Here is a 23,975-nt window from a genome sequence, read left to right as displayed (position 1 = left end):
AAGCAACGCTTCGTGTGTTAACGGGCTTTGAAACGCGTTGGTGCTTCCCAAAGAGACACAGTCAGACGCCCAGCCTTGTTCGGCTGGGGCTCGGCTGATTGGCGACAGGGCTGGTGGTATCTCTGCCGTGGCAGCCAATGATCGCTACGGCGGGGTGGGATTTGCAAGGGTTTGGGTCGAAGAGAAAAATATATTCGCCGAGAGAGAGAGAGAGAGAAAGAAAGAGAGAGGGAAAGTACAAGGGAGCGTACGGGAGCGAGTGGGGGTTTCAAGCTGGAGGGTGCTTGTTCCTGCTCTTGGGACAGGGGTATAAGAGAGGGAGGCGTTGGTGGGACAGTCCTAGGTTTTGATCATCCCTCCTCCTCCCCCCTCCCACCCCCTTAACCCTCCCCTTGTCCACACCTCCCAATCTTTTCAAACTTCGAGGCATGGTGGCCGGAGAGAGCGCCGACTCCAGCGATGTGGAGACGGGGATGGCTGGGTGTCCAAGTACGTTGGGTCTAGGGTCCGAGCCAGCTTGGTGTAAAACGCCCAGCGGCCACATCAAGCGGCCGATGAACGCCTTCATGGTGTGGTCCCAGATCGAGAGGAGGAAGATCATGGAGCAATCGCCGGACATGCACAACGCGGAGATCTCCAAACGCCTGGGCAAACGGTGGAAGGCTCTGGAGGAGATGGAGAAGGTCCCATTCATCCGAGAAGCGGAGAGACTGAGGCTGAAACACATGGCCGATTACCCGGACTACAAATACCGACCTAGGAAGAAGGGCAAGGGAGGAGCCATCGGCAAGATGCTCAGCAAGAAAGTGGCTTCGGCGAGGAGCGGGTTGGGGGGCAAAAAGCAGAGATCCAGGGTGGCGAAGGCAGGTTGGAGGTCCAAGAGGAGCAGCCCCGGTCGCCCGCCCGGACAGGAGGCGGTGGAAGTGGACCCTGTCGAGGGGTTGATGGAGATCAGAATCGCCCATCAGGGACATGCTAAGAAACTTCGGCCGGTCTGGGAGGGGGTCTTCAGCGAAGATGACAGCTACTGCTTGGAGAGTGAGATCACTGGCGCCCACCGCGAGGGTCCCACCGAGACACTGGGCGCAGGGGGTCGAGGCGACCACATCAGGGAGCCCAGGTCTCCATCGCCCACCTCCAGCAGGTCGGGGTCTTCCTCTCTCGCTTCCTCTTCCTCCTCGGACGAGGAGCTGGAAGACGAGATCCTGAACATCATCACCAGCGCGAACTTTGAGAACCTGCCCCTGGACACCTTGGACTCTCTCTCACTGGACAAGGACGTGGACACCACGCTGACAAACTCGGCTTCCCACTTCGACTTCCCAGATTACTGCACCCCAGAAGTTAACGCGATGATTTCAGGAGACTGGTTGGCTTCTAGCGTTTCCGATCTGGTATTTACCTATTAAATAACCCTACAGAGATTTTTTTTTATTTTTACGAAACATCTTTTTTATGTTGCTATTTTCAAAAATATAATTCCTCTTAAAACACACGCGAAGCAAAAAAAAAAAGATTTAAACCAGCAATTTCGAAGTCAACGTGTTTTATTCTTCTTCTAGATTCTTTTATATTGCATTAAGGTGCCTGTTCTGGATATATTTTACATGTTAAAATATCCTTTTTTTTAAAAAAGAAAACCACACCACTTGTCCCAGAGTAAGTTATTATTTTTTTTAAATTGTGTGATATTTTCGTTCCTGCACACAATAACGCCCGGGTATCAGGACATCGATTCATATGCACACATCTGCCGCTTCAGGACTGGCAGCAATTTTTCTTATGCGGGAATGAAATGTGTAACCCTTTTGTAGACCATGTTCAATATTCCTTGCAGGGGGCGAACTAACAGCTTTCTGGAGAACCATGTACCGACCCTTGGAATCACAGCAGGTTGAAGCACTGTTTTAACTCCCCCCCCCCCCAAAGTGGGTTTAATAATCACAAAATAAATAGAAATAAGAAAATCTGGAATACTCAGGATATTTTCAGCGCTAGGGGGGTTTGGCCCGGAGCTGTCGGCTTAACAAGTTCCAACCGGTGCATGGAGAGTTTTGCCTAAAGTAGGCTGGGCATCTTTTCTGAACCTAACAGTCTCCCGGGAATCTGGGTTTGAGATAACATGCATGTCGTGTTTGCGGCCAGCGCACAGCTGCCTTGATAGTATTTAGGCGTGGAGAGATTTTCAATTTGCCAGCTGGTTGGATTGGAGAGAATCCGCTGGGTCCTAGAGAGCGTCGGCATTTCTCTCTCTCTGGTGGTACAAAACGATAAAGATAGGCAAAGGAAGGAGAGTGCGGGAGTCTTTTTAACACATCTTTTCATCATGGCAGTTCTTTCTTTAAAAAAAAAAGAAACCTAGCTTTTAGTTTTAGTCCTTGTACTATTGATACGTTGTGTTAGAGCAAGCCATAGACTGTGCAACAATCAACTCACCTTTATAACACTTTCACTGGGCTACCTCTGCTGATGAGTTCATAAGTCATATGTTCTAGGTGTGGAATCAGGCCATTTGGCCCATCAAGTCTACTCCGCCATTCAATCATGGCTGAGCTATCTTTCCTTCACAAACCTATTCATGGCTAGTCTATCATTCCCAATCAACCCCATTCTCCTGCTTTCTCCCCATAACCCCCAACACCCATACTATTCAAGAATCTGTCAATCTCTGCCTTAAAAGTATGCAATGACTTGGCCTCGACAGGCTTCTGTGCCAATGAATTCACACATTCACCACCCAGAAATTCCTCCTCATTCCCTTTCTAAGGGTACGTCCTTTTATTCTCAGGCTATGGCCTCTGGTCCTAGGCTCTCCCACTAGTGGAAACATCCTCTCCACATTAATAGGAGCAGAATTAGGCCATTCGGCCCTGTCGAGTCTACTCCGTCTTATATTGACATCTTGGATGAGGGACCCGGGAAGGAGATTTCAAAAGGGGGTTATGGTGAGTTTTGTGGGCTGGGGTGTGTGTGTGTGTTTGTGTAGGCAAAGAATGGAGGAACTGAATTGAAGGGCGACACAGTGGTAGAGCCGCCACCTCAAAGCGCCAGAGACCCAGGTACAATCCTGACCTCATGTGCTGTCTGTGTGGAGTTTGCACATTTTCCCTGTGACCATGTGGGTTTTCTCCGGGTGCTCTACTTTCCTCCCACATCCCAAAGGGTTGGAAGTTAATTGGCCCTCTGTAAATTGTCCACAGCTTGTTGGGATTGGGTGAGAAAGTGGGATTACGGAACGTGTCAACAGGTGATCGCTGGTCATCATGGACTCGCTGGGCCAAATCGCCTGTTTCCATGCTGTATCTCCAAGCTAAATCAGAGAGACACCTCAAGGCATCAACATACCTTTTGCACACTGTGTTATGGCTTTTTGAACAGTGAAAGGCTTGGGCCGAGTGGATCTGGAGCGGATGTTTTCACTAGTGGGACAGTCTAGGACCAGAGGGCATAGCCTCAGAATAAAAGGACATACATTTAGAAAGGAGATGAGGAGGAATTTCTTTAGTCAGAGGGTAGTGGATCTGGAATTAATTGCCACAGACGGCTGTGGAGGCCAAGTCAATAGATATTTTTAAGGCGGAGATTGACAGATTCTTGTTATGCAGTGGTGTCAGGGGTTATGGGGAGAAGGCAGGGGAATGGGGTTGAGAGGGAAAGATAGATCAGCCATGATTGAATGGCGGAGTAGACTAAATGGGCCGAATGGCCGAATTTTGCTCCTATAACTTATGAACTTATGAATGGAGTACAGTTAAGGTCGTTGGTTGAAGGGATGGAGCAGGGAGAGTAGAGAACTTCTTCACTAAGACTTGAAGAACTCGATGCCTGACAGGGTGACAATGGACAGAGAACCCTACCCACTTGTACAAAGGACCAGGGAGTGCATGCAAAGAGCTGTGACCAAAATCAATCTCTTACATGGGATGATGGTGGATACCCTCCAATCGGCCAACAGGGATCTGATGGGCTGTATTGCCATCTTCAGTATCGTCAATGTCTGAAATCAATTTCTGGTCTTGAATACTTGACTGGAAAGGTCAGATTTGTAGCGGCTACCAGGTCAAGTTTAAAGTGTATTGGTTTAGAATTTAGGTTTGATGGGGGAAGGAGAGTGGAAGAGGTCTAAATTGTCTGTAATCAGAGTGTGGGAGGCTGTTCATACTCACAAATAAAGAGTACAAACTCTACAGATAGCACCTGTAGTCAGGATGAAACCCAGGTCGCTGGCACTGTAAGGCAGCAACTCTACCGCTGTGCCACCGTGCCGTCCATATTTTCTAATTTTCCTAATTCTAACTTTGACATTTAAAAAAAAAGAAGTACAAAGTAGTGATTGAGCTTTGTTACATGACCTCCTGGTGTTTATCATTCGAAATGTTTAAAGTGTTTGAAGACAAAGGACAGAAGGTGAGATTTATTGGGGAACAGTGTGTGTAGATTCTAATATCTTGGTGTTGCCGTCTGACTGTGTTATGCCATGAGTGATTTGCTACTGTGCATGCTTAGAGGGGAGGCAACGGTGGAGGTGCAATAAACGGCCCCTATATTATCGAGCAGTAAGTTGGAATCTGAAGAAGAATGTAGAGACAAAGAACTGCAGATGCTGGTTTATACCAAAGATAGGCACAGAGTACCGGTGTAACTCAGCGGGTCAGGCAGCATCTCTGGAGAAAAGGGATGGATGACGTTTTGGGGTCAAGACCCTTCTGCAGTTTGAAGTTGGTGGATTAATTGGCCTTCTGTACGTTGCCCCCAGCGTGTGGGTGCATGGGGAATTGCTGGGACTGTGGGAGAATAAAATAGCATAGTCTGAGGAAGGGTCATGACCCGAGAACGAAGGGGGGACCTGGCGGAGGGAGGGTTGGGAGATGGGGGCTGCTGCCATGTGAGGCGGCAGGCAGAAGATAGAACTGTTCGGTGAACTTTTGTAACTTTGTCAACGCCAAAACGTGGCGACTTGTGTACTGCCCAGGTGAGGTCTGCTGTACGATTTTACCGGGTAATATATACAAAACAAAGCATTTCACTGAACCTAGGTACTTGTGATAATAAAGCATCATTGAATCTTTGACACATCACCCATCCTTTTTCTCCAGAGATGCTGCCTGACCCAATGATTTACTCCAGCACTTTGTGTCTATCTCAAATCTGATAATGTGATGCATTTAACCCCTTGAGAACCTCTATGCTTTGAATGTCCCTCAGGTTAAAAACGAACACACTGTGAATGTGGAATATTTTGTGATTTCTGTAATATCTTTCCAACTGAGCTCCAAATGCACGTGTCATTTTAAATCTATGCTCTCTTGATTTCCAAGATTGTGTGGAATTTGTATTAAAATCATCAACATTGTTCACAGTGCTTTTATGAGGTCTCGGAGAATATGGAGATTGAGCACTTTGGGGGGGGGGGGGGACTCCACATTTCTAATATCCTCTAAATATTGACTTGCACAATGAGAACCTCATTGTTAAACTGTTTTTAATTTCCATCCCTAATTACGCCTGAACTAACAAGGTATTTATGGACCATCCATATAGTGTCTCTGGTCTCACCCATTGACCAGGCCAGCCAACGACAGCAGATTCCCGATCCTCAAAACGTAAAACTGCAGATGCCGAAAAACTGAAATATATACTGCAAATGCTGGGGATCTTCAGAGACTTTCTGCTGTTAGGTCAGGCAGCGTCTGTGATGATAGAGGCAATTAACGTTTCATGTTCGAACATTGATCAGATGGATTTGATGGTAAATTATTTACTTTTGGAACATAAAACTGTTAGGGTGGCGCAGTGGTAGAGTTGCTGTTTTACAACGCCAGAGACCCAAGTTTGATCCTGACTATGGGGTCTGTCTGTATGGAGCTTGCATACTCTCTCCATGATCGCATGGGTATTCCCCAGCTGCTCCAGTTTTCCTCCCACACTCCAAAGACGTGCAGCTTTGTAGGTTAATTATCTTTGGTAAAAATTGTAAATTGCCCCTAGTGTGTAGGATAGTGCAAGTGTATTGGGTAATCGCTGGTCAGTGGGCCAAAGGACCAGTTTCCCCTCGGTATCTCTAAACTCTAAAACATGGATCAGATGGTTTTGATGAAAAGTTATTGACCTAAAATATTAGCCCTATCTCTGTCCCCCTCCCTCCACAGATGCTGATTGACCTGCAAAGAATTTCTAGCATTTTTGATTATTATTTTTAATTTCTTTCCCGAAATACATTACTGACCCAAATGCTTTTCTTTGCAAAAATCCTGTAGGTTTGAAGTTATCATTATATTCAGATTCATTTCTTAATTAATGGAATATAAATTCCCCCGATCAATAATCCAGCTCTTTAGCCCCCAGTTCAATAATGTGACCACTGTGTGTAAAATGTTACGACCGGCCAGAATGGCGTTTGAAGGTTAATTGGCCCTCTGTAAATTGCCCCCTAGTGTGTAGGGAGTGGATGAGAAAGTGGGATAACATAGAACTCGTGCAAACAGGTGATGAGGCATGGACTCGGTGGGTCAATAGGTCTGTTTCCATGATGTGTCTTCAAACTAAAACTAAACTAAACAAAAGCCTTAACCGCATTAAGGACCGTGCATTTGGAATCGGGAGACGCAATATCTGGGGAAAGATTTCATTTATAAATATTAATTGAAATTGATTTGTGTGGATAAGTTGCTAGTTAGAGACGTTCAGCGATCAAAGGGTTAATGTGCATCGATGAGATGGGGAACCAAGACTGCCTCCTCCTTTCTCCACTTACATTGAGAGATAGTACGGACATTGTAGCTTGTGTAGATGAACAGAACGTGAGTTAATGATAGTGCATTATTGTAAATATTTGTCATAGATTTATTTTCAGAGATTTATAACTGTATGATTGGTTAAATTATTAAAAATTCTGCTGTTTTCTGTTATCTGTGTAAAGAATGTTTCAATTATTCAAATGAAGTAATTATTATTAAAATGTTTACGTCATTTATCAGTGCTGTTTCCACCCAGTGTTCAGTATAAGCCCTTTCCTTATACAGGAAACTTTCTACATGGTCCTTGACACGGTATAGGAACATGCTGAATCTCACTATAATCATTTCCGTATTTCTGAAGTGTTGCAATGTGAAAATAACATCAACCAATTTGAACGTAACAAAGGTCCACGTTCAGTAATGTGGTTTCGAAGAAGTTCACCTGTTTATTTGTCCAGTGATGTTTTAAGTTCATAGGTTCGAGGATGAGAATTATGCCCTTCGGCCCACCAAGTCTACTCTGCCATTCAATCAGGGCTGATCATTTGTTCCCTCTCAACCCCATTCTCCTGCCTTCTCCCCATAACCTCTGACACCCATACTTATCAAGAATCTGTCAATCTCCGCATTTAAAATACCCAATGACTTGGCTCTGTGGCAATGCATTCCACAGATTTACCACCCTCTGACTAAAGAAATTCCTCCTCATCTTCTTTCTAAAGGTACATCCTTTTATTCTGAGGCTGTGGCCTCTGGTCCTAGACTCTCCCACTAGTGGAAACATCCTCTCCACATTCACTCTGTCCAGGCCTTTCACAATTCAGTAAGTTTCAATGAGGTCTCTCCTCATCCTTCTAAACTCCAACGACTACAGGCCCAATGCCAATCAACACGCATCATATGTTAACCCAATCATTCCAGGGATCATTCTCGTAAACGTCTTCTGGACCCTCACCAATGCCAGCACATCCTTCCTCAGATATGGGGCCCAAAACTGCTCACAATACTCCAAATGTGGTCTGATTAGTGCCTTATAAAGCCTCAGCATTACATCCCTAGTTTTGTATACTAGCCCTCTCGAAATAAATGCATTGCTTTTGCCTTCCTTACTGCCGTTTCAGCTTGCAAATTAACTTTTGGGGAATCCTGCACCAGCACTCCCAAGTCCCTTTGCAAATCTGGCTTCTGAATTCTCTCCTCATTTAGAAAATAGACTATGACTTTATTCCGACTACCAATATGCATGACTCCACACTTTACTACGCAGTGTTCCTTCTGCTACTTCTTAGTTGGTATCATGTTAGTTGCATGATAACATTGACCAGGATACTATGGAGATCTCCTCTAGTCAACTCCATATATATTCCTATATTCCTTCCTCTGGCTTCACATTTCATGCCTCTTCTATACTTAGCTCCTTATCTCACTTTTTTGTCATTTCGTCTCTACCTATAGTCCATCAGCACAGTGGCGCAGCGGTAGAGTTGCTGCTCCACAGCGCCATGCAACCGGATTTGATCCTGACCACGGGTGCAGTCCGTACAGAGTTTGTACATTCTCCCTGTGACTGCGTGGGTTTTCTACAGGTGCTCAAATTTCCTCCCACACTCCGATGACGTACGGGTTTGTAGGTTAATTGGCTTGGGTTTTTAGTGTGTAGGATAATGCTAGTGTACGAGTGAATATGGTGAATATGCAGTCCGTATGTTGGCATTCCAGTCGGCGTGGACTCCTTGGGCTGATGGACCTGTTTCCGCGCTGCGTCTCTAAATTCTAAAGACTCTAAAGTCTAAATCCATCTGCCAAACCTAAACCTACAATGAAATCCACCTATCACTCGCCAGACATTGTCCCGCCCCACCTCTCTTCCAGCTTTCTCCCCTCCAAATACAATGTCTGAAGAAGGGTCCAGACCCAAAATATCGCCTGTCCATGTTCTCCAGAGATGTTGCCTGACCCGCTCATTTACTCAAGCACTTTGTACCTTTTCCCGACCTGAAACATCACCTGTCCGTGTTCTCCAGGGATGCTGCCTGACAGTGTGTCGAAACGTCGCCTGTCCAGTTACTCCAGCACTTTTGTGTCTTTTTATGCAATCCGGCATCTGCAGTTCTTGTGTCTACGCTGCATATTCAGCTACGACCTAGGTTTACCTTATCATCTGCATGCTGGCACCTCCAACAGTGCAACACCCCCCCCGGTAGCTACCAAGCCAGATCCCTTATCGACTTCTGTGGGAATGTGACTCTGAAGCTAAATGGTTGTGAGTCATACAGGTGAGCCTGCTACTAACTGAGACGCTGTGAACATTAATGAATGGCTGGCTGAATCTGTGGCCACCTGCCAATCTTTAGTTTAGTTTAGAGATACAGCACGGAAACAAGTGCTTCGGCCCACCGAGTCCGCGCCAACTAGCGATTCCCACATGCTAACACTAGTTCTATCCTACACACTGGGGACAATTTACAATTTTACCAAAGCCAATTAACCAACAAACCTTTACATCTTTGGAGTGTGGGAGGAAACCGGAGCACCCGGAGAAAACCCACGCAGTCACAGGGAGAACGTGCAAACTCCAAACAGACAGCACCCGAGGTCAAGATAAAACCCGGGTCTCCGGTGCTGTAAGGCAACCATTCTACGACTGCACCACTGTGCCGCCCCATAAATATCAATAATCTCCCTGTGACTTGGTACAGTTTCCAGAATTTCTCTTGGTGCATTCCTGAAATTACACTCCATGATTTTCTAATTGCCGCAGATTCCTTAAAAATTACACAGGACTTAAGGCTTTATTTCTGTTTCCTAAAGACTCTCAGAAGTTCTTTGGGGGTCTTGCTACTTGTGCGGGAAATGTGTGCCTTTGTACCTGCTCATACTTGTTTGATGACAGAGCGGAGGTAGCTCAATATACGGCCTCTCGTGGCAAGAACCAGACACTGCAGTTGCATAAAGACACAAGGAGTGACAAAGGAAGATACGGAAGTATGAAAACGTACATCTCCAGATTCAGGGACAGTTTCTTCCCAGCTGATATCAGGCAACTGAACCATCCTATCGCCAACCAGAGAGTGCCTGACCTACCATCCATCTCATTGGAGACCCTCAGACTATCTTTAATCAGACTTTACTGGACATTATCTTGCACTAAAAGTTATTCCCTTTATCCTGCATCTGCACACTGTGGACGGCTTGATTGTAATCATGTATAGACTTTCTGCTTACTGGACAGCAGGCAACAAAAAAGCTTTTCATTTTACCTCGGTACATGTGACAATAAGCTAAACTAAACTAAACTGCTGACGCTGGTTTACGAAACAAGACACAAAGTGCTGGAGTAACTCAGCGAGTGAGGTAGCATCTCTGGAGAACATGGATAGGCAACATTTCGGGTTGGGCGTCTTCAAGCTGATTGTGATGGGCGGGCGGCGGGGGGGGGGTGGAGAAAGCTGGAAGAGAGGTGACGGCAGGACAATGCCTGGCAGGTGATAGGTGGGGAAAGGACACAAAGTGACGATCTTAGTGCTGATTGGGACTGATCTACCTTTCCCACTCACCCCCGTTCTGACATCTCCCCATAACTTTTGACTCCCTTACTAATCCGTAATTAGTAATTACTAAATGGGCCGGGCGGCACAGTGGTGCCTGGGGCAGAGTTGCTGCCTTACAGCATCAGAGACCCGGGTTCGATCCTGACTGCGGATGCTGTCTCTGCGGAGTTTGTACGTTCTCCCTGTGACCGAGTGACTTTTCCTCCGGGTGCTCTGGTTCCCTCCCACACTCCAAAGATGTAAAGGTTTGTAGGTTAATTGGCTTGGGTAAATTATAACAAATGTCCCTCGTGTGTAGGGAGGTGTTAGTGTATGGCGTGAGTGCTGGTGGGCCAAGAGTCTGTTTCCATGCTGTATCTCTGAGTCTAGAGTAATGTAATCATGAACCTATCAAAGTCCACTTTAAAAATACCCAATGACCTGGCCTCGACTGCCATCTGTCGCAAGGAATTCCACAGATTCACCGCCCTCTGACTGAAGAAATTCCTCCTCTTCTCCACTCTAAATGTACATCCTTTTATTCTGGGGCTGTGCCATCTGGTCCTAGACTCTCCCACTACTGGAAACATCCTCTCCACATCCACTGCATCTAGGTCTGTTTCCCTCTAAACCTATCCTATCCCTGTACCTGTCTAAATGTTTCTTAAATGTTGCGATAGTACCTGCCTCAACTACCTCCTCTGGCAGCTTGTTCCATATACCTACCACCCTTTGTGTGAAAACGTTACCTTTCAGGTTCCTAATAAATCTTTTTCCCCCCACCTTAATCTATGCCCTCTGGTTCTCGATTCCCCTACTCTGGGCAAGAGACTCTGTGCGTTTGCCCGATCTATTCCTCATGATTTTGGCGGTATAAACCAGCATCTGCAGTTCCTTCCTACACATTCAGTCTATTGTGTTACTCCAGCACTTTGTGTCTACAGAGTAATAAAGTCATACAGCGTGGAAACAGGCCCTTCGGCCCAACTTGGTGCCCCTCCTTTAGCCCAGCTCCTTGCCTGCGCAAGGACCATAAGGCAGATGAGGAGCGGAGACCAGGAGCCTCATGCAGGAAGGAGTGCCAGCAGGAAGCTGTGGTAAGGCTGGTGTCGGTCCCAGTCACAAGCGTTGTGCTGGAGGAGGAAGTGGTGCCCAGGAAAGTGGATGAAGTTCGTGTTCATTCTGTTTTACAAGTCTCAGTAAAACAATCATTACCTGGTGCATCGCATGTGCTGGGAGACAGGGGAAGCCACTCACTGTTCACACATTTGAGCCACTGTACTACATGGAACATAGAACAGCACAGGGTCGGCACAGTGGGGCAGCTGGTAGCACTGCTGCCTTACACCACCAGAGACCCAGGTCCAATCCTGACCCCGGTTGCCGTGTGCTGTAAATATCTTATTGCTCGAGTGCTGTAAATATCTTATTGCTCAACACACAATGCTTTCTTCCTTTGCGGCTTTTCTCTGTGAAGTCAATTGCGTTTACCTCTAGTGCTGGCAAGCGATATCTAACTCCAAAACAAGATAAGAACAGGTTAAAGTCAAGACAATTGACAATAAATGCATGTTTTGGAAAACTGATTGTGAAGTTCTTGGAATCTTTGCCAATCTTCGTGACTGTCTGATACGTGTCTCTCCAAAACAATATTACAGATAAATACTTGTTTCTAGTGAAAAATGTTCATTAATTCTTGCCCTTGCTCCAAGAGTCAAGTTTAATTGTCGTGTGTACGACAATGGAACAATGAAATTCTTACTTGCAGCAGCAGAACAGGGCAGTGAATACAATACAAAACAGATAATATATAATAAATAAAAATCAATCAATCAATAAATAAGCACAATACTAGCAACCAACGACAGTCCACAGAAGTTCATAGTTGAGGTTAGTGTTTTGGTGGTTGTTGGGAAGAAGCTCATAGAGTCATGCAGCACGGAAACAGGCCCTTCGGCCCAACTTATCCATGCCGACCAAGGTGCCTCATCGACACTAGTCTCCCTTGCCTGCTTTTGGCCCATATCCCTCAAACTTTTCCAATCCATGTAAGCTGTTCCTGAATCTGTGGGGCATGGTTTTCAGACTCCTGTACCTTCTTCCTGCTGCCAGGAGTGACATGAGAGCAAACATCGACAACTCTCTGTGACTTCTTGCAGACTTGTGCAAGGTTGTTCCCAAACCAAGCCGCCATGCATCCCGATAGCATGCTCTCTCTGACAATATTTCTTCTTGCCCTTTTGTGTGAGTCAGTGGTTTGAGGCAGGTCTGCAGTTCCTTGTTTCTTCATTCAGAAAAGGGTTTGGTTTTAAGTCTCATGTAAAATATCCCACATTTCCTAACAGAGTACTTTCAGAGCACTCTCAACTTCACACATCAGCAAATTCACCCTTGGCAGAGCTGAGATCAGTTACGGAAAAGGGTGCAGAGAGGATTTACGCTGGGAAGGGTGCAGAGATTTACGAGGATGTTGCCAGGACTCGAGGGCCTGAGTTATAGGGACAAGTTGTCCAATTTAGTTTAGTTTAGAGATGGAGCATGGAAACAGGTCCTTTGGCCCACGAAGTCCATACCCACCAGCGATCCCCGTACACTAGCACTATCCTACACACTAAGGACAACTTACAATCTTTACCAAAGCCAATGAACCTACAAACCTGCACGTCTTTGCAGTGTGGGAGGAAACGGGGGAAAACCCACACAGTCACAGGAAGAATGTACAAACCCCATACAGACAGCACCCTTAGTCAGGATTGAACCCGGGTCTCTGGCGCTGTAAGTCAGCAACTCTACCGCCGCACCACCGTGTCACCCCAAGGCAGGCTAGGACTTCATTCCTTGGAGCACAGGAGAATGAGGGGTGATCTTATCGGGGTGTACAAGATCATGAGAGGAATAGATATGGTAAATGCATAGATTCTTTTGCCCAGAGTAGAGCAATCGAGAACCAGAGGACATAAGTTGAAGGTGAGGGGGGGAAAGATTTAATAGGTACCAGAGGGATAACTTTTTTTACACAGTGGGTGGTAGGCGTATGGAATGGGCTGCCAGAAAAGGTAGCTGAGGCAGGTACTATCACAATGTTTAAGAGACATTTGGACAGGTACATGGATAGGATAGGTTTAGAGGGTGACAGGCCAAGCAGGGGCAGGTGGGCCGAAGGGCCTGTTTCCACGCTGTATGACTATGACTTTATGGGACAATCTAGTTTACCTTGTTCACTGGAGAATAGTAGTCTACCCCCACTGCACTTCTTTGAAATGGTGCCATGTGCATTTTTTGAGCTGCTTACGAGAGCAGGAGAACCTTGGGGTAATGTCTTATCACAACATTCCCTCGACAGTGCTGTGGAAAACTCAGCAGAAATATTTTGGAGGGAAGTGGGACTGGAAAGCATCAGAGTCAGAGGTAAGTGTGGCACCCCAACGAGGCACCAGACTCCCCACACAGACCGCGATCTCACAGCCCCTGTGGTGGGTGGTGGGAGAAAGCCCCAGGCTTCTCATGGCATGGAGCGTTGCGGGTGATGGACACCCTTGCTGTCTGACGCTCCGCAAATATGGTTCTCCTCTGATGTGAAGCAGTGGAGATTAAAACAAATTCTTCCTCAAGGTCAAAAATGTGCTTTTCAGATACTAAACCACAAGAATTTTGCAATAGTCCAATATAGAGGTTCGCACAGTTCCAAATGCTGGCTAAGTACACTGCATTTCTTCCAAAGCATTCTATATTTAACCCCTCCTTTTCTTTCTCCCTCCCCCTCTCTTTCCCTCTCCACCTCTCTCTCTCTCTCTCTCTCTCTCTCTCTCTCTCTCTCTCTCTCTCTCTCTCTCTCTCTCTCTCTCTCTCTCTCTCTCTCTCTCTCTCTCTCCCCCCCCCCCCACCCTCTCTCCCCCTCCTCTCTCTCTTCCCCCACCCCCCTCTCTCAGGCAAGAGGTACAGAAGTGTGAAAATGCACACCTCCAGATTCAGGGACAGTTTCTTCCCAGCTGTTATCAGGCAACTACCGCATCCCTTCTTCAGATTAGGAAAGTTTCGACCTGAAACATCACCTATTCCTTTACTCCAGAGATGCCACCTGACATGCTGAGTTACTCCAGCATTTGTGTCTATCTGTGGTCTAAACCAGCACCTGCAGTTCCTTCCCACACATTTATATACTCTGGACAGATAGTCTCAGTTGTAATCTTGTGTAGCCTTTCCGCTGACTGGATAGCATGCAACAAAACTGTAGCTCGGTACACGTGACAATAAACTAATTTAACAGCTCACTCGGAAGAAGGATCCTGACCCAATACGTCACCCAACCTTTTCTTCAGAGATGCTGTCAGCCCCGTTGAAGTACTCCAATGCTTTGTGTCTACCTAACAACTCAGTAACTGAATCTCTGGATTGAAGAATTTCAAAGATGCACCACCCTCTCTAAGGAGGAAATTCTTCCCCCCCCCCCCGCACCCCCCAGAGGGGGGAAGGATTGCTCATGAGAGTCTCCAAGGAGAGCAATAAAAGTTATTAAAAGGCAGAAGAAATTGCTTTCTCTCGTCTGAGCCTAGGCTTCATTCTGCTTTTATGAGAAATGTTTGAAATACCTTGAGCTACTGTGACTGGAGATGAAATCACACACTGAGAATGCAGTGTAGATTTGTGATCCTAAATGAAATGAAACTTTGGTTACTTAAAAAGCCGTAGCTACCACTGTTATAACAAGCTGGAATGTCGTAAGGATCCAGCTTTGGATGTGGTAAATTAGGCCAAAAAAGACACAAAGTGTTGGAATAACTCAACGGGCCGTGCAGTACCTCTGGAGAACATGGATAGGCGACGTTTCGGGTCATTTAGGTTTAGGTTTATGATTGCCACGCGTAGCAAGGTACCGTGAAAAGATTTGTTTTGCATGCTATCTAAACAGATCAGATGTACTGTACACAAATACAATCAAGTCAAACTCAAGTACAACAGATAGAGCAAAGGGGAAGATACAGAGTCAGAGTCCCAGATTCGATTCTGACTACAGGTGCGATCTGTGTGGAGTTTGCACATTCTCCCTGTGTCCGCATGGGTTTTCTCCGGGTGCTCCGGTTTCCTCCCATACTCCAAAGAAGTGTAGTTGTCACTAGAGTATAAGATAGAACTAGTGTACGGGTGATCGTTGGTCGGTGTGGACTCAGTGGGCTGAAGGGCCTTTTTCCATGCTGTGCCTCTAAACTAAACTAAAGAGTGCAGAATATAGTTTTCACCATTGTAGCACACCAGTTCCATAGACAAAGTCCCATGTTTGCAATGGGGTAGAGGTGAATCAGACTAAACCCTAACTTATGGGCGGATCGTTCAGAAGCCTGATAATGGAGGGGAAGAAGCTGTTCCTTTCTTCAGCCTCATTACACTAAGGGGAGAAGGCTGGAAGAGAGGTGAGGGTGGGACAAAGCTGGTAAGTGATAGGTGGATACAGGTGAGGGAGGTTGATTGGCAGATGGGAGGACAAAGGCCAGAGATGAAAGAAAAGAGAGATGGTGAGGTAGGGAGATAGTTTAGTTTGTTTTAGTTTATTGTCGATGGGAGACCCGCCGTCGAGAGCCAAGAGGGACCTGCGCTCAACCGCCGAGAGTGAGGGAATGGCCGAGAGTGAGGGAATGGCCGAGAGTGAGGGAACGGCCGAGAGTGGGGGAACGGCGAGAGTGGGGGAATGGCCGAGAGTGGGGGAACGGCCGAGAGTGGGGGAACGGTGAGAGTGAGGGAACGGCCGTGAGTGAGGGAACGGCCATGAGTGAGGGAATGGCTGAGAGTGAGGGAACGGCCATGAGTGAGGGAACGGCGAGAGTGGGGGAAGGGCCGAGAGTGGGGGAACGGTGAGAGTGAGGGAACGGCCGTGAGTGAGGGAACGGCCATGAGTGAGGGAATGGCTGAGAGTGAGGGAACGGCCATGAGTGAGGGAACGGCGAGAGTGGGGGAAGGGCCGAGAGTGGGGGAGGGCCGAGAGTGGGGGAAGGGCCGAGAGTGAGGGAAGGGCCGAGCGTGGGGGAACGGCCGAGAGTGAGGGAACCGCTGAGAGTGAGGGAACGGCCGAGAGTGAGGGAACGGCTGAGAGTGAGGGAACGGCCATGAGTGAGGGAATGGCCATGAGTGAGGGAACGGCTGAGAGTGAGGGAACGGCCATGAGTGAGGGAATGGCTGAGAGTGAGGGAACGGCCGAGAGTGAGGGAACGGCCGTGGGTGAGGGAACGGCCGTGGGTGAGGGAACGGCCATGAGTGAGGGAACGGCTGAGAGTGAGGGAACGGCCATGAGTGAGGGAACGGCTGAGAGTGAGGGAACGGCCATGAGTGAGGGAACGGCCATGAGTGAGGGAACGGCTGAGAGTGAGGGAACGGCCATGAGTGAGGGAACGGCGGAGAGTGGGGAACGGCCGAGAGTGAGGAAATGGCTGAGTGAGGGAACGGCCGAGAGTGAGGACGACACTGCAGGCAACCGTCGAGAGTGAAGGGGGACCCGCCCACCAAGAAGGAGGAGGGGAGGGGTGATCGAGAATGAAGGGGGGACTCGGGTGGGGTGTGGGTCATCTGTTCGTACGTGTGGCGGACAGGCCTGGCTCACCGCTGCAAACAGAAGATAAAACTCTTTGATTAACTGTTTTGTGACTTTGTCGGTGCCAGAAACATGGTGACGCGTGTACTGCTGGGTGTGGGCTGCTGCATGATTTTACCGGGCTGTATACAAAACGAAGCAGTTCACTGTACCTAGGCAATACAGTATCATCATGAAAACCCATGGAGGAGACCCCAGGAGGTGTTGCAAGCAGAATATATGCCACCTCTCATCCCAACACACGAAACATCGCCTGGCAGGCCGACCCTTGCACCATCAACCCAGTGCCGCCACCAGGACAACGGGCCTCTCTGGTCAGCATAAGACTCGATATTTTGAAGAATTTGATACTTGAATGCTGCAAGGTGGCATCGGAAAAGGTGCCACTCTTTGTGTACTGCCCCTGAAGACATCTACTCAGTCATTGCACTCGATGGTTGTAATGACCGGTGATCACTCCGTACACTAACACTATCCAACACACTAGGGGCAATATACAATTTTACCGAAGCCAAATTAACCTATGGACCTGCACATCTTTGGAGTGTGGAAGGAAACCGGAGCACCCGGAGAAAACCCACGCAGTCACAGGGAGAAGGTACAAACTCCGGACAGACAGCACCCGTAGTCAGGATCGAACCCGGGTCTCTGGCGCTTTAAGGCAGCAACTCTACCGCTGCTCCACTGTGTTGCCCAAACTGTTCTGAGGTGTTTTGTTTAAACAAATCTGCATCCCACAATGAGATAATCAAACTGCGCTGCTGAAACGGCAGCTTCATTGTGGTAGCAATTAGTCTTTGACCTTGGCCTGCTGCCCATTCATTTACAGAGACAAGGCTGAATCTCGATGCAAGTCACTCCTACTGTGGGAGCTTTGATGTTTTCATCATATTTTGAAGAAAGATTTGCAGCGACCAACGCAAGCCTCTCGTTAGTGAAGCAAAGGAGGGCTGCAGTAGTCTTAATGAACTCCGACTGGGAGAATGTGTTGGCTTACACATTCCCTCACCTTTGTGTCTCCCCAATTCAAGTTCATTGAGTGCAATGGAAGCTCCTTCACTCTCTCTGAACACCACACAGTGGGCGGCACACTGGCACAGTCCCGGGTGCCTGGGTCCCAGGTGGTAGAGGTGCCAGATTCCCAGGTTCCATGCTGACCATGGATGCTGTCTGTACAGAGTTTGTATGCTCTCTCTGTGACCGCGTGGGTTTTCTCTGGGTGCTCCGGTTTCCTCCCACACCTCAAAGACGTGCAGGTTTGTAAGTGAATTGGCTTCTGTAAATTGGCCTTAGTGTGTAGGATAGAACCAGTGTACGGAGTGATCGTTGGTCAGCACTGACTCAGTGGGCCGAAGGGCCTGTTCCCACACTGTATCTCTAAACCAAACTAAACTAAACACATTTTGTCTCCTCATAGACACAAAATGCTGGAATAACTCAATGCGGGACAGGCAGCATCTCTGGAGAGAAGGAATGGGTGACGTTTCAAGTCTGAAGAAGAGCCTCGACCGGAAACGTCACCCTTTCCTTCTCTCCAGAGACGCCACCTGACCCATTGAGTTACTCCAGCTTTTTGGGTCTATCTTCTGTTTAAACCAGCATCTGCAGTTCATTCCTACACATTGTTTCCTCAGGTTCCATACCAAAGCAATGCAGAACTGCAAAAGCCAAAATATTGCAGGCGCTGAAAACCTGAGATAAGTAGAAGGTGGTCAGTGGTCAACACGGTGACTCAGCGGGTAGAGCCACTGCCTCACAGCGCCAGAGACCCAGGTTCAATCCTGACCTCAGGTGCTCTCTGTGTGGAGTTTGCACGTTCTCCCTGTGATTTCTGGGTTCTCAATTTTTCTCCCACATCCAAACGACGTGCGGGTTTGTAGGTTAATTTTCCTCTGGAAATTGCCCCTAATGTATAGGGAGTGGATGAGAAAATGGGATAACATAGAACGGGCGATCAATGATCAGCATGGACTCGGAGGGCCGAAGGGCCTGTGTCCACTGCAGCATTCAATTCAATTCAAAACTTCAAATCTATTCCATCTATACCTTTCTACATTTCTAATGAAAGATCAGTTTAGTCTAGAGATACATTGTGGAAACAGGCCCTTCAGCCCACCGAGTCCATGCAGACCAATGATCACCTGTATACTAGTTCTACCCTACACACTAGGGACAATTTAAAGAAGCCAATTGACCTACAAACCTGCACATGTTTGGAATGTGGGAGGATACGGGAGCACTCGGAGAAAACCCACGCGGGCTCACAGGGAGAATATACAAACTCAGTACAGACAGTAGTCAGGATCATACCCGGGTCTCTGGCGCTGTCAGGCAGCAACTCGACCACTGTGCCGCTCCCACTTTCCTTTGATTGGACATCAAAGGAAAGTAATCACTGCACTAGGAACATTTTGTAAGATTAAATCGGGTAACATTAAATGAAAAAGGGCTGATTTAGAGTTAGGGGAGTGGTCTAGAAGTTGACACAAGAAACTGCAGATGCTGGAATCTCGAGCAAAACACAAAGTGCTGGAGGAACTCAGCGGGTCAGATGCCACGTTGCAGGCTAGGTTTTGGTTTATGTTTATTATTGTCACGTGTACCAAGGTACAGTCAAAAACTTTGTTTTGGATTTTATCCAAACAGATCAGATATATTATACACAAATACAGTCAATTCATACTCCAGTACAATAGGTAGAATGAAGGAGAGTGAAGATACACAGTGCAGAATGCAACGTACGGAGGGCTGGACTTGTTCAGACTGATTGTTTATCAAGCTCCTATGCTTGATCTGAACAGGAATGTAGACAAAGGAACAGCTCAAAGGTTAAGAATTCTGAATCTTTGGTTGTTTAGTCTGTCATGATGAATGAAGCATTGCAAATAATCCGTATAAGATGTTGGTGGGACTGCACACAGCCTTTGACAGGCAGAGAGGAGTTGAAGTTTAGTTTTGTTCAGTTTAGAGATACAGCATGGAAATAGGTCCTTCGGCCCACCGAGTCCATGCCAACCACCAATCATCTGTTCACACGATGAGCGTTTGACAGCTCCGGGCCTGTTTAGAGGGATGAGGGTGTCCTCATTGAAACCTACTGAATAGTGAAAGGCCTGGATAGGGTGGATGTGGAGAGGATGTTTCCATTGGTGCGAGTGTCTAGCATCAGAGGGTACAGCCGCAGAATAAAAGGACATACCTTCAGTAGGAGTTTCGGGTCGGGACTGAAGAAGGGTCCCAACCCAAAATGTCAGCTATCCATGTTCTCCGGAGACGCTGCCTGGTCCTCTGAATTACTCCAGCACTTTGTGTTTTTCTTCTTTGGAACATTAACTCCCTCCATCGATATCTGTGTCGGGCATGTACGGTAAAGCATAGGGAACCTAGAATGACGGACGGAGTCGAGATACGATCAGATAAAACCACACTTTACTCTAGTACTTTAGAGATCCATTCAATTCAATTAATTCAATTCAAATCTTTAGGGATACAGCGCGGAAACAGGCTCGTCAGCCCACCAAGTCCGCGCCGATCAGTGATCACACCATGTACCAGCACTATTCTACACACAAAGGAAACTTACAAATTTTCACAAAGCAAATCAACGTTCAAACTTGCACGTCTTTGGAACGTGGGAAGAAAACGGAGCACCCGGGAGAAAACCTACGCGGTCACAAGGAGAATGTACAAACTCCGTACAGACATCAGTCTGAAGAAGGGTCTCGACCCGAAACGTCACCCATTCCTTCTCTCCTGAGATGCTGCCTGACCTGCTGAGTTACTCCAGCATTTTGTGAAATAAATACCTTCGATTTGTACCAGCATCTGCAGTTATTTTCTTACAACTCCGTACAGACAGCACCCTTAGTCAGGATCAAACCCGGGTCTCTGGAGCTGTGAGGCAGCAACTCTACCGCTGCACCACCGTGCCGACCCAGATAATATCCTTTTACAATAGTTGACAGCAGATTATTGGATGATATCTACAAACCCATGAAAGGCTAGGAATGGATTTGAATGGAGAAGTGTCATGGTCGAACCTGAGTCTCTGGCACTGTAAAGCAGCTACTCTACCACTGCGCCACAGTGCCACCCGTTCACGGGTAGGCAGAAGATGGACAAAAAGTTGCCTGACTGTTCCAGAATTCAGTAGCTCTGTCAAGCCCCAAGTCACAGATTACCACATTACAGGAAGGTCACTATATGAAGCTGTAAGTATCATAAGATCTGAATTACACCTTAACCAAGCAAGCACATAAACTCACTGTAAATATTATGCACAAATTCCTGTTCAGAACCCATTGTTCCCATTATAAACACCTTTTATTATGTAACCCCAGGATTCCCATTGTACTACCACATACAGTAGCACTGGGCTTGACCATGTTTAACGGTCCACATTCAGAAACCTCTGGAGCTAGTGACAGACGCTGACTCCTGCACTCCGAGATGATTAGTTCCAAATGCGCTCGACAACTGGGGCCTAAAGCAAAATCTCGCAGGAGCAAGAAATGTAACAAAGAGACAGCAAATGCAGGGAACCCTCAGCTGGCCGGCAGCACCTGCAGAGGGAGAGAAAAACAGTTTCAAGTCAATGGAGGAACTCAAAGGGCCAGGCATATTTCTGAAGAAGGGTCTCGACCCGAAACGTCACCCATTCCTTCTCTCCCGAGATGCTGCCTGACCTGCTGAGTTACTCCAGCATTTTGTGAATAATCGATTTGTACCAGCATCTGCAGTTATTTTCTTATATTTGTGTAGGGAATGGGCAGATGACAGAGAATGGACAGAGAAATTATGGCAACACTGTGGCCCAGCGGTAGAGTTGCTGCCTTGCAGCGCCAGAGACCCGTGTTCAATCCTGACCACAGGTGCTGTCTGGACGGAGTTTGTCGGAACTCTTCTTCAGACTGATTGCAGTAGCAGGGGTAGAAAGCTGGAAGAGAGGTGGTGGCGGGACAAAGCCTGGCAAGTGATAGGTGGATAGACACAAAATGCTGTAGTAACTCAGCGGGTCAGGCAGCATCTCTGGGAGAAAAGGATGAGAGACGTTTTGGGTCGGCAGTCTGAAGAAGGGTCCCGACCCGAAAGGTCACTTATTCCTTTTCTCCAGAGATGCTGCCTGACCCGCTGAGTTACCCCAGCACTTTGTGCCTATCTAAGTGACAGGTGGATACAGGTGAGGATAGGTGTAGTAAGTGACAGAGGCTGGAGGTGTAAAGGAGGCAAGAGGGGTGTCAGATAAGGAGAGAAGTGGAGTGAAATGAAAAGCCAGAGGGTGGAAGTGGGGGGGAGGGGAAAGAGGGGAATAAAAGGGAACTGGGGAACCCATGAATGGGAGATGAGTGTAGGAGGACGGGGAAAGTAGTTGAGTGACCCAAGGATGGACAGAGAAGTGGGATAGTGGGAGGGATTGAAGCACAGGAAGCTGCCAGCTGTGAGCCAGAGCCATGCCTCAATCTTTTTGTTCAGAATGCCCATCAACTCTTTCACATCGAAACCCTTTCCAAGCATCGACAGAGTAATCAGCATTAAAGCAGCCTCTCGCTCCTGAAGCAGTTCTTGGCTGGAGATAAATAATTCATTGTGATAAGATTAAAAATGCTAATTATCATGAATAAAATGTTAATTGCAAAGGAATTCACTTCTATTAACTAGCTGGGTATGTCTGAACTAAACCAATCACCATGGACTGACTCAGACTGAGATGGTAACCGAGATAATTGCCATGAATTTCAAAATATTTGTTCTGTAAATTAAGTCAATAGAAAGGGCAAACTTGCATTTCTGTAGCGTCTTAATACATCTTCATGGATCCCTAGTGCACTCCCCTGCCCCTCTGACGTGTAGAGTCATAGAGTCATACAGCGTGGAAACAGGCCCTTCAGCCCAACTTGTCCACACCGACCAACATGTCCCATCTACACTAGTCCCACCTGCCTGTGTTTGAACACATATTCCTCTAAACCTATCCTATCCATGTACCTGTCTAAATGTTTCTTAAACGTTGTGATAGTACTTGCCTCAACTACCTCCTCTGGCAGCTTGTTCCATACACCCACCACCCTTTGTGTGAAAAAATTACCCATCAAGTTCCTATTAAATCTTTTCCCCTCACCTTAACTCCAAGTCCTCTGGTTCTCGATTCCCGTACTCTGGGCAAGAGTCTCTGTGTGTCTACCCAATCTATTCCTCTCATGATTTTGTACACCTCTATAAGATCACCCATCATCCTCCTGCGCTCCAAAGAATAGAGTCCTAGCCTGTTCAACCTCTGAAGTGTGATCTTAATTTTATTAGTAAGTGTAGTGGGCAGCACAGTGGCACAGCTGGTAGAACTGCTGCCTCATGAGCAGAGTAGGTCAGGTAAATGCAGAGGTCTCTTGCCCAGAGTAGGGGAATCAAGAGCCAGGGGACATTGGTTTAGGGTGAGGGAGGAAAGATTTAATAGGAACCTGAGGGGTTACCTTTTCACACAAAGGGTGGGGGGTGTATGAAATGAGCTGCCAGAGGAGGTAGTTGAGGCAGGTACTATCATAACATTTAAGAAAACATTTAGACAGATACAATGAGGCTACAAGCAAACTGGAGGAACAGTACCTCATATCCCATGCGGGTTTGTAGGTTAATTGGCTGCTGTAAATTACCTTCCCAGAGATGCTGCCTGATGCACTGTTTAATCAGCACTGTTTCTTTGTTTTTTTTCTGTTCGAAAGGGGGAATGACAGAGTCAAGAAGGGAAACAGGGAATAGGGGCTTTTAATAAACAGGGAGAGTGGTACCTTTAGGTGGAAGAGGGAGTGAGGTTTTATAAAGAGGGAGTGGAACTTTAAACAGCATTGAATTGCAGACAGAGATGGCCACAGTGTTGGAGGCAACGCAGCGGGTTAGGCAACAGCCTCTTCTACTTCTTCTTCTTACGTTTGAGGCAGCAGAAATTATGTAACGCCCTCCAGGCGCTGTAGCCAGTGCAATGTGTTGTTGTCGAGGGCCGTGAGGTCTACCCCTCCACCAGGGGGACGGAGGACAGTGCAGTCAAAAATGCCGTGCTGCGCTGTTTGCTGGGTCTGCTCCACACACGCAGGCTGCTGATGGACGCAACCCCCAACGATGCATGTTGGCGTTGAA

General features: G+C 47.3%; 1 protein-coding gene across 1 annotated transcript; it reads left to right on the top strand.

The window, feature by feature from the left end:
- The first annotated feature begins 428 nt into the window (after window positions 1–428).
- Window positions 429–1,409, top strand: LOC144604655 (transcription factor SOX-4-like). Its single transcript, XM_078419296.1, has one exon. The coding sequence runs from the start codon at window positions 429–431 to the stop codon at window positions 1,407–1,409; it is 981 nt and encodes a 326-aa protein (XP_078275422.1).
- Window positions 1,410–23,975: the final 22,566 nt, after the last annotated feature.

The sequence above is a fragment of the Rhinoraja longicauda genome, chromosome 22 (assembly GCF_053455715.1).
Source record: "Rhinoraja longicauda isolate Sanriku21f chromosome 22, sRhiLon1.1, whole genome shotgun sequence".
Lineage (NCBI taxonomy): Eukaryota > Metazoa > Chordata > Chondrichthyes > Rajiformes > Arhynchobatidae > Rhinoraja > Rhinoraja longicauda.
The sequence above is the reverse complement of the archived record's forward strand: the minus strand, read 5'-3'. Positions and strand labels throughout refer to the sequence as shown.